The sequence below is a fragment of the Plectropomus leopardus genome, chromosome 10 (assembly GCF_008729295.1).
Source record: "Plectropomus leopardus isolate mb chromosome 10, YSFRI_Pleo_2.0, whole genome shotgun sequence".
NCBI lineage: Eukaryota > Metazoa > Chordata > Actinopteri > Perciformes > Serranidae > Plectropomus > Plectropomus leopardus.
In genome coordinates, this window is record NC_056472.1 from 34,162,709 (window position 1) to 34,174,308 (window position 11,600).

At 41.0% G+C, this 11,600-nt stretch overlaps 1 protein-coding gene across 1 annotated transcript in view; it reads left to right on the forward strand.

Annotated features, from left to right (window-relative positions):
- The first annotated feature begins 5,271 nt into the window (after positions 1-5,271).
- LOC121949191 (serine/threonine-protein kinase Nek5-like) overlaps positions 5,272-11,600 on the forward strand; it is a 20,257-nt gene continuing 13,928 nt past the window's right edge. The window contains exons 1-7 of the mRNA XM_042494812.1: positions 5,272-5,356; positions 6,566-6,693; positions 7,888-7,984; positions 8,171-8,268; positions 8,552-8,635; positions 9,472-9,542; positions 10,217-10,303. Coding sequence (XP_042350746.1) covers positions 6,571-6,693; positions 7,888-7,984; positions 8,171-8,268; positions 8,552-8,635; positions 9,472-9,542; positions 10,217-10,303 — 560 coding nt within the window. The 5' untranslated portion in view covers positions 5,272-5,356; positions 6,566-6,570. The remainder of the gene's footprint in view (positions 5,357-6,565; positions 6,694-7,887; positions 7,985-8,170; positions 8,269-8,551; positions 8,636-9,471; positions 9,543-10,216; positions 10,304-11,600) is intronic.

Sequence of the window (11,600 nt, forward strand, 5' to 3'; positions counted from 1 at the left end):
ACTTTGTTTCCACCATATTCTTGTGAACACGATATCTCAAGAGGACCTTGACAGCATTTCTTCAAAATTTGGCACAAACGTCTTCTTGGACTCAAGGATGAAGTGATTAGATTTTTGTGGTCAAAGGTCACCGTGACCTTTATGACAGTGACTGTGTCTGTCTCAATTTTTGTGAGCGCAACTCAGGAACACCAAATGGAGACTGTCTTTGCGATATCCCAAGAAAGCCTTGAGGGAGCTTTCTCAAATTTTGCACAAATGTCTACTTGGACTCAAGAATGAAATGATTCGATGTTGGTGGTCAAAGGTCGCTGTGACTTTGCATCGACCTCATGCTTGTGGACTTGATACCTCACGAAGACCTTTGGAGAATTTCCTCATATCTGGCATTAATGCACACGTGGACTCAAGGTGAAACCGGTTAGAATTTGGTCTCTGTGACCTTTTCTGTCTCATTCTCATGAACACGATATCTCAATGACGCCTTGGTGGAATTTCCTCAAATTTTCCCAAAGTCAAGTTGGACTCGAGGATGACATGATCCAGTTTTGGTGGTCAAAGGTAATTGTGACTTTGCGTCCCCCTCTTGCTTGAGGACATGATATGTCAAGAAGGCCTTGATGGAATTTCGCTATATTTGGCACAAACATTCACCTGGATTCATCGATAAAACAATTAGTTGTTGGTGATCAAGGGCATTGTGACCTTTTGTCCATCTTATTATCGTGACCATGATTCTCAAAAAGGTTACGAGCGAATTTCCTCACGTTTGGCACGAACATCCATCTGGACTCAAAGAGGAACTGGTTCGAATTTGGTGGTCAGTGGCCAAAGTGACTATTGTCCTTGTCTGTCTCATTCTTGTGGACTCGATATCTCAGGAATGCCTCGACAGTATTTACCCAAATCTGGCACAAACGTGAACTTGGACTCACTAAGGAAATGATTAGATTTTGGTCGTCATAAGTCAAGGTCAATGTGACTTTGTGTCCGTCTTATTCTCGTGAACGCTTTATCTCAAGAACACCTTGTGGGTATTTTTTCAAATCTGAGTACTTTCTCCTCCACTGTTTGGCACAGTGGTAACAGTATTACCATAAATGATATTACTGTCGTAGCTGTGTATTTGTACTCGGTGCTGTGTCATCATGTGACTGTGTGTCTGCAGCCGTCACCTCGGCGGACTGACCCCAGATCAGCTGTCACTGCGGGCGCTCAGCCTGCGTGTTATCTGATCACGGTGGAAATTTGTCCTTGATTAAAGCAGTAATCAGAGGGACCTTGCCCAGGGGGATGATGGGAAATGAGCCAGGTGGTTAGCGGCAGCGTGGTGTCACCTTGAAGGATCAGAGAGAGGGTTGTTTAAAGAAGTCAGATACTGAAAATACACAAGTTAATAACTGCTGCATAAGCAGGCCTTCAATTCAAAAATAAAAAATAAAATTAACTGTAGTTTTTTTACATTTTTTCAAAACAACAACAGAAGTACAGAGTATGACCAAATACATTTACTCTTGTGCAGTATGTGAAAACTGTGTTTAGGTATTTTAATTACTTGAGTATTTGAATTTGATACTACTTTATACTTTTACTTCACTTCATTTATCTGACAGCTGCTGTTCATTGATTTTGCAGATTAAGATTTTAATCCAAATATCACCATTTTGTGATATATGAAATATGAAACATGGTTCTGTCTCGGATTTTTAAGACATGTCTAGGATTTAGACAATTAGAGGATTTTAGGGCATTGTGAGGAAAAATTGGGACATATTAGAGATTTTAGGATGTTCCTAAGAGTTTAGGAAATGTCTAGGATTGAGGACCCTTCTAGGATTTTAGGACATTAAGAGGATTTAATGATATTTTGAGAATTTTAAGACATTCCTTGGGTTTTTGGTTGGGGAATTAGGACATTTCTTGGGTTTTTGGACGTTTGTAGGACTCCTGGACATTTCGAGGATTTTAGCATGTTTCTAAGATTTTAGCATGTTTCTAGGATTTCAGGGCATTTTAATGATTTCATGTGTGATGTTTCTTGGATTTTGGATTCAGGTGGTTAGCAGTGGCGTGTTGTCACGTTAAGAGAGCGGGTTGTTTAAAGAGCTCATATACTGTAAATACACAAGTCAATAGCTGATTTGATTTTCATCCAAAATGCCCCCATCTTATAAAACAAGAAACACTGTAAATGTTACATTGTAAAGCATGTTTTGCAGTTAATACTTTTACTATAGAGGTGCCTAAAGCTGCAATACTTTTATGTATAAATATCTTGACGACTACGGGATGGATTGCCTTTACAATCAACAACTGTCAAGATGCCTAAGTTATATGTAAAGTGATCACCACTTTAAATCAGATTGGTTTAGTGATGAGTGTACGACCGTATTAATGAGCCGAATCATCAGCAGAAGGTGTTAGACCACATTTCCATCGGTCTGTCAGATATAGTAATACACACCATGAATAACTTCACACACACTCGTGGTGAATGTTCTGCATTTCATTCTGGGGTGTGATGTCTAAAATGTGACGACAGCAACTTGATCTAAAGCTCCAAACCTCTGCAGCCAAACTGAGCTTTTAGTCACAGCGAAGCCCCAGGCTCTGATTACAGAGAGGACAGGTGAGACACAACTGAAGACACCGTCCACTCCCACTGTGGACTGATGGACACGTCTGTGTCTTCACTGTACTCACCCTGTGTGTCTGTGTTTGGGTCAGTAGTCTTTGATAATTCTTCCATCCAAATAGCTTCAAATATTGTGCAGATAAAATGTGATAATGACCAAATTATTGTGTCATATGCAGCAACACCAAAATATACATATATATTGGTGTTGCTGCACTTATATATAGATAGAGAGAGAGAGAGATAGATAGATATACAAAAAAATGGTATTACCACATTTATTTACAGTTTTTTGTAATATAAATAAGCAGATTAAGTTTTATTGTTAAATCAGTAATATTTAAAATGACACCAATTAAAAAAAAAAAAAAACTTAAGAATTATTTGATGTGCTTAAAATCGGCTGTGAACCGATCCAGTGAGAGCTGAAGGTCACGGCCTGATGAAGCCAACAGGACCACATCATCTGCAACAAGCAGCGACCCAATCCTGAGGTCACCAAACCGGACCCCCTCAGCACCCTGGCTGCGCCTAGAAATTCTGTGCATAAAAGTTATGAACAGAATCGGTGACAAAGTACAGCCCTGGCGGAGTCCAACCCTCACTGGAAACGAGTCCGACTTACTGCCGGCAATGTGGACCAAGCTCTGGCACCGGTTGTACAGGGAACAGATGGCCCGTATCAGGGGGTCCGAAACCCCAAACTCCCGGAGAACCTCCCACAGGACTCCCCGAGGGACATGGTCGAATGCCTTCTCCAAGTCCACAAAGCACATGTGGACTGGTTGGGCAAACTCCCATGCACCCTCAAGGATCCTGCCAAGGGTCCAGAGCTGGTCCACAGTTCCACGACCAGGACGAAAACCGCATTGCTCCTCCTGAATCCGAGGTTCAACTATCTGGCGGACCCGCTTCTCCAGTACCCGTGAGTAGACCTTACCTGGGAGGCGGAGGAGTGTGATCCCCCTATAGTTGGAACACACCCTCCGGTCCCTCTTCTTAAAAAGAGGGACCACCATTCCGGTCTGCCAGTCCAGAGGCACTGCCCACCACCGACCACCTTACAGCCACAGCACTGATCGGCTGCCTCAACAATGGAGGCACGGAACATGGCCCACTCGGACTCAATGTCCCCCGCCTCCTCCGGGACATGGTCGAAGCTCTCCCGGAGGTGGGAGTTGAAGCTCCTTCTGACGGGAGACTCTGCCAGACGTTGCCAGCAGACCCTCACAATGTGTTTGGGTCTGCCAGGTCTGACTGGCGGCCTCCCCCACCATTGAAACCAACTCACCACCAGGTGGTGATTGGTTGACAGCTCCGCCCCTCTCTTCACCTGAGTGTCCAAGACATGCGGCCGCAAGTCCGATGACACCACTGCAAAGTCGATCATCGACCTGCGGCCTAGGGTGTCCTGGTGCCAAGTGCACATATGGACACCTTCATGCCTGAACATGGTGTTTGTTATGGACAATCTGTGGCAAGCACAGAAGTCCAATAACAGCACTCGGGTTCAGATCCGGGGGGGCTATTCCTCCCGATCATGCCCCTCCAGGTCTCACTGTCGTTGCCAACGTGAGCGACAACTCCGTGGCAGCTCCAGAGTGGAAGAGAGTCCAATCCCTCTCGAGAAGACTGGTTCCAGAGCCCATGCAATGTGTCCAGGTGAGGCCGAGTATATCTAGTTGGAACTTCTCAACCTTGTGCACCTCCTCAGGCTCCTCCTCCTCAGGCTCCTCCTCCACCACAGAGGTGATATTCCACGTCCCTAGAGCTAGTTTCTCCAGCCGAGGATCGGACCACCAAGGTCCCCGCCTTCGGCTGCCGCCCAACTCACAACGCACCTGACCTCTTTGGCCCCTCCTATGGGTGGTGAGCCCATGGGAAGGAGGTCCCATGTTACCTCTTTGGGCTGTGCCCGGCCGGGCCCCATGGGTAAAGGCCCAGTCACCAGGCGCTCGCCATCGAGCCCCACCCCGAGGCCTGGCTCCAGGGCGTGCCCTGGTGACCTGTGTCCAGGTGAGGGAAATATTAAATATTGTTATACAAAGCCAAACCTATAAATATCAACCACATTCAGTGCATCCACCATTTTCAATTTTTAAAGAATCTGAATAATATAAAAAATAAATCTAATATCTGAGGAACAAAGTGAAATGTGGTTTAAAAAATCCCACTAAAAAAATCAGCCAATCAAGGTTTAAAAGTGTAACAAATAAGGCTGCAACTTAATTTAAAATCAGAATCTGAAAAAATAGAAGAATAAATGTGAACTTTGAGGAACAATGTGAAAAAAAAATCCCACAAAAAAAGCAGGTAAGTGCACCTGGAATTATAATTAAATGATGTAAATATTTAATTTAACCATATATATATTTTCCATAAGGTAATGTACCATTTTTTCTCAAAGTAATAATTTGATCTATAAAATATCTAAAACTGAATCAATCAAATGACAGATTTATAAATTCAGGTCTTGAAATAACTTTAAAATAATATGAAAATAGTGCCCTAAAGTAAACAAGCTGCCTTCCAGCTGAGTGTGAAACCTGCTATGACTACACTTCCCATCATGCCTTGTGCTTCCCCCCTCGCGCTTGCCGCCGTGTCGTATTTTATTTTCTGACAGTTTTGTGACACTTTGACGTCGCAGCGGTTTAAACTCGTTTCCGCCGCTTCTTGTTTCACTATGTGACTCCTGAGAGGAGGAAAACTCAGCAGAAGGTAAGAACAGACTTTATGTGACACTAAAAACAGTTAAAAACAGGATTTTATGTGCTTAAAGTGAAGTTTCTGATAGCATGCTAACATGGGAGCTAGTGGCCCGTGTACCCGTCTCCATGGTAACCGGCTCCCTCCTCGCTGAGCTGCTCCTCTCTATGGAAACTGTCAGTGTTTTTTATGGTTTAAATTAACGTTTAATTAGCAAAAACTTGATGTTTTGTACCCAGAAATATCATCTGCGATGTTTAATTACTGTGTTTAATTACTACACTGCAGTAGTTAACCCTTTAACTTCAGCAAATTGGCTTTATTCTGCTAAAACATGGCACGAAGGAAATGAGCGATGAACAAATGACCCTAAAAAGAAAAAGAAATAAGTACAAACAAAAAACAAAAAAGAAAACGACAAACAAGTAAAACACAAACAAACAAAACACGAGGCAGAAAATTGTTTTAAAAATTATTATAATTCTGTAACATAATTTCAGATATGTAATTATGATTATAAATTATCATAAGATTTTTCCCTCACTTATAAACTTATATTTATATTAAAATGTCTATGGAAAAAAATTCCATAGACATTTTAATATAAATATAAGTTTCTGAATCTACTCATTTCTTGTGAAACATTTCTTATTTAGCAAGAAATTTAAAAAAAAACTTGAAAATCAGTTAAAAAAAACATAATAGCTCAGAAAAAGTGCTTGAAATTTAAAAGAATTCTGTAATATAGCCTAATTTTAAATATGTAATATGATAATTAGCAATATATCTTTTCCCAAGCTTTTTCCTAGATATTTTAACCTAGCTTTAAAAAAAACAAGTTTTTAAATCTACCAATTTCTTGTGAAACATTTCTTATTTATCAAGAAATTATTTTTAAAAAAGAAAAGAAAAAATTATCTGGAAAAAGTGCGTGAAATTTACAATAATTCTCTAACATAGCTTAATTTGAAATAATTATGATAATTAGCAATATAGTTAGATTTTTTCTAGACATTTTCACCTAGCTTTGTCTTTCTTAAAATGTCTAAATCTACTAATTTCTTGCAGTTTGTGGAACATTTCTTACTAAGGTGCCTATTGCCTTTCTGAAATGAATGATTTTTTAAAGAAATTGCACCAATTTGTTCAGAGTTAAGGCTGAAAAACTAAGGCATCTGTATGTATGTTGTATTTGAATTATATTTCCTTGTTTTGTCGCAGGTGTTATGAACAGCTATGAGGTCATCTGTCAGATTGGGGAGGGTGCGTTTGGTAAAGCCTTCCTGGTTCAGGACAGAAAGGCGGGTGGAGACAAACAGTGTGTCGTCAAACAGATCGACCTCAGAAAGGTACGACAGACTCTCACCAGCAGCCTGCAGCTCACTCACGTTTTAGACCATAGGTGATACTGAACCACCCTCAGTTAATAAAACCATTTTCATAATGTGCAGTTAAAAAACATCACAGAAAATAGTGAGTTAATTAACTGATACTTTAAAGGGCAACATTTGTACGGTCACAAAAAAACAGAAAAAAAAGCAAATAGCCATTTCCAGGCCTGGAAACGTTTTCAGAAACTATACTCACTATGACAGTTTTGGAAAAGTCATGGAATTTTCTTTCAAAAGCCTGTAAAATAACACATGATTCTGTCGGAAATTTGGAAAATCCAACAATAATTTCTGTTTTTCTAGTTTCTGGCTATGATCAATGTTGTCATTTTGTGGGCTTTTTAAAGAAAATATGTCATGCTCTCTTTAAAAATCCCCAAAAATGTTTATAGAAAAAATCACCAAAACTTTTCAAAGAAAAAAAAATCACCATAATTATTAAAGAAAAAAGTTGCCAAAAGAATTCAAAGGAAAAAAATGCATCCCATCATTTTTTAAGGAAAGAAAAAAACACATCACCAAAGTCTTTCAAACAAAAGAAAAAAAATACCAATTTGTTTATTTAAAAGTCTGCCATGAAAAAGAAAATTAATTAAACACCAATATAGTTATTGTTACAGATACAGATAATAGCAGAGAGGAGAAAGAGGAGAAAGAGGAGAAGGAGGAGGAGGAGAAGGAGGCAGCACTGCTGCTCCTGCAGGAGCTTCAGAAGGACAGATTATAACTGTCTGAGAAAATATATCTATAGCATTAAAGTGACTCTGAGATTCATTTCCACAGCTAGTTCACAACTACTATTCTTATTTATTTATTGTTTAACCTCAGAAGGCCTCCACAAACAGGTAAAGTTCCTGTTTTGTTCCTTAACCTGAAAAAATATGTGTTTGTATTTCTAGAAGAGTGAATGAAATCCTCCTGACCTGCAGAAGTTTTCGGTCAACACGCAGTGACTGCTGCATGAAGCATGAACGTTTGATAAACATTGAAGTCAGTGTACAGAAAGGTCATCAGCACAAAACACTGACGGATTAAAAATCTCAAACTGATCCGAAGCTCTGAAAACCATCAGAAACATTCAGAGGAATCGATAGTGAAAGCTGATGTTTTACAGCTGTTTTAGCTCCACGTTCATGTGTGTTCTTCGCTCAGATGTCGGCGAGAGAAAAGGAAGCATCCAAGAAAGAAGTGACGCTGCTGTCCACGATGAAACACCCCAACATCGTCTCCTTCATCACCTCCTTTCAAGGTGAGCGCGACTCCACACACATGTTGTCAATACGCAGTGTATATGTACTGTTGTGTGTATATGTACTGTTGTGTGTGTATATGTACTGTTGTGTGTATATGTACTGTTGTGTGTATATGTACTGTTGTGTGTGTGTATGTACTGTTGTGTGTGTGTATGTACTGTTCTGTGTGTGTGTGTGTGTAGAGGGGGGCAGCCTGTACATCGTGATGGAGTACTGTGACGGAGGAGATCTGATGAAGAGGATCACCCTGCAGAGAGGAGTCTTCTTCACTGAGCAGCAGGTGAGTCTGAGGGCTGACGAGGTTTCTGTCATCAGGAGGTCGTTCTGGTTAAAAATCTGGAAATGAATGAATATTTGATATCTGTGATCAGGACTGATGTTGGTAAAAAATCTAACTCATTGAAAGTAGAAAATCATATTATTGTATAAGGTTTTTTATAACCTGATTTTGAAAAGTGCATTTTGTGTGCAGAGCAATACGAGTGTGTGTGATATTAAAGCGGGCCCTAAAGGGTTAATAGATATGATAATGAAACACTAACACTGAGCTGTGTGTCTCTCAGGTGGTGGACTGGTTCGTTCAGATCTGCCTCGGCCTCAAACACATCCACGACCGGAAGATCCTCCACAGAGACATCAAATGTCAGGTACCTGACGCCGGACACACACACACGTCCACAGCTCTCCCTCACACGCTGCCCAAAACACCGTCAGTTTAAAGGGATAGTTCACCCAAAAATCAAAACGCAGTCATTATCAACTCACCCTCATGCTGATGGATAGTCGGGTGAAGTTTCAAAACTGCTTAAACTTAAGCACTTCCAAGGTCATTTCTTTTTTTTAACATTTTAAAAAAACTTTAAAAGCTGCTCAGTGCCTTTGTCCTGTGTTTTTAAAGAAATCGAGTCAGTTTGCTCAGGTTTCAAAGGGTTAATAGAGCTGGAGACCTGGATCCACCCTGATCACAGCTGCTGCTGAAAACTTCTCACAGCCTCTCAGGCCGAGATTTCGGGTGGACTGTGACTTTAACTGGGTCACAGGGCTGCTGTACCGTACAGTGCATCGTGCATTCCTCGTACAGCTTTTACACGGTACACAACACGACGCACAAAGCCTGCGGTTTAACCATTTAATTAACAAGTATTAACGAGTGTTACGATGACAGCGTCCAGACGATGGAGAGGCTGAAGCCGCAGAACAAAGAGCTCGCTGTGTGCCAACGCCCAGAATAACTGCAGCTCTGTTCACAACCATCACTATCTTTCATCAATCATATCTGTTTCCACACACACGCACACACACGCACACACACGCACGCACACACACGCACACACACACACGCGCACACACACACACGCACGCACACACACGCACGCACGCACACACACACACACACACACACACACACACACACACACATGCACAGTCAGTGTTTTCCTGCTGAACACAGACATGCTTTCATCCTGCTCTCCTTCTGCTGCAGAATATCTTCCTCACCAACGGAGGGATGAAAGCGAAGCTGGGGGACTTTGGAATCGCAAGAATGTTGAATAAGTAAGTCAGTGTCATCTTTACACACACACACACACACACAACACACACACACACACAGAGTGCAGCTGTTTATCACAGCGCTGTGTAACACATGGAAGAGCTCCAAACAAGTCATTATCATTCCACAAACTGTCGACCGGGACACAAAAACACACATGTTGTGGAAATAATGTTCGTCCTGCACGACTCAACAAAGAGGACAGATGTGATGTGTGTCCCTGTAAATACTGTGTGTACATTTACTTCAGTGTTTCCCGTCAGATAAGATCAAATGAGCAGTGACAGGAAGTAACCAAGTACATTTACTCACTCTTCATTCTATTCTTCTTTAAGTTTGTACACTAGAGCATCACAGGGGGGAAATATTGTACTTTTTACTACACTACACTTATTTAACAGCTGAAGTTTACTTTTCAGATTAAACTTGAAATTGCATATTCCTATTGAAGTCATTTTTAATGTTAATGTAGAAATAAAACTTTGGCGTATGAATTTGCCTACAGAGGGCTGTGTTTGTGGTCTTCCATCACTTCATCGGAAACATGTTATGAACGAGTCTCTTGATATCCGGTGTGAACAGAACGAGTGATTACACATGCAACATTATGTGGTAAACCCCTGACACTGTGTGTGTGTGTGTGTGTGTGTGTGTGTGTGTGTGTGTGTGTGTGTAGCACCATGGAGCTGGCCAGGACTTGTGTTGGGACTCCGTACTACCTCTCCCCGGAGATCTGTGAGAGTCGACCCTACAACAACAAGACGTACGTACAGCTGTCATCCTGCACAACACGCACACACACACACACTCACACACACTCACACACACACAACCTGAACTGCCGCCAAGTTCCTCTTTCAAGGGTTTCCATTAACACTCAAACTGTGCAAATTGAAATTGTGAATATAAAATGTCTAATGGAAACATGGAAATTTAAAAAAAACTCAGCAGGAGCTACAAGAGCTGTTATTGCATCACTTTAACGCTGAGAAAGCTTTGAATCCACTTTCCTCTGTGAGATCGTGGACTACATCTCCCAGAAATCCCTCATACGTGGCCGCCCCCACATATAAGGGGCTCGCCTTTCCATCATGGCTCCATAACACGCCTACATGTCCTTGGATTGGAAATAATGACGGCTAGTTTGGTGGCTGCAATAGAAATAAAGCTGCTGATGTTTTGGACATCCATCGCCATGGTTACTGGGATGTTATCACCAGAGGAGAAGTCGCACAGCGTCAGTCAGTGGAAACACAGTCAGCTCCATGTTGAGTTTTATCCACATTTCAAAAATATTGCTGAAGTTTTGGACAAATCTGTGATGGAAACCTGTCTGTCATGAGCAGCACATGTAACATGTAACAGCTCCTGTTGCTACAAAATACTAAAGAACATGAATTTCGTGTTCATGAACTGCTGAAACAGTGTACTGTGGTTCACATACAGTCTGCTCTGTGAGGTTTTAATGCAGTGGGTAGTGCTTGTTTTGCGCAGCTCTGTGTTCCAGCCGGGTGGAGTCCGTCTGTGCTGGTCAGTTCAGGGAGGATCCTGTAAACTGTCAACCACAGAAACAAAGATTCTTTCTGACTGATTATCGCTCTGATAGTTATTACATTTTTTTTTTTGGTCACACCCATCTGGAGCCAAAACAAGCTGAAATAAACCACAGAAATCATTTTCATAAATAGATGGACCGTTTCTTTAACTGCAGCAGGAAAACAACAACACGTAGAAATAAAGAAACGGCATCAGTAATTCATTAATGCGAGCACACCATTTTATTTTCATTATTATTCATTTTAGCTTATCCTAATTGTGTTTTCTGTTTTCTGTTGGTATTATCTTGATTTTATGTTTTTATTTTTGTCTTTGCAGCACTGAAATGTTGCTATAAATGACTATAAATCAATTTCTTTATTTTTTTGAGGTAATAATTCAGCCAGTCAGAATAAAAATCATTCCATTAGAGAACATAAACACAGTTAGAACAATTCCTCACTCTTTTTCTCCTGTGTTTTTAGTTTTGAAAAACAAAAAGGCTAAATGCAGAATGTCTCTGC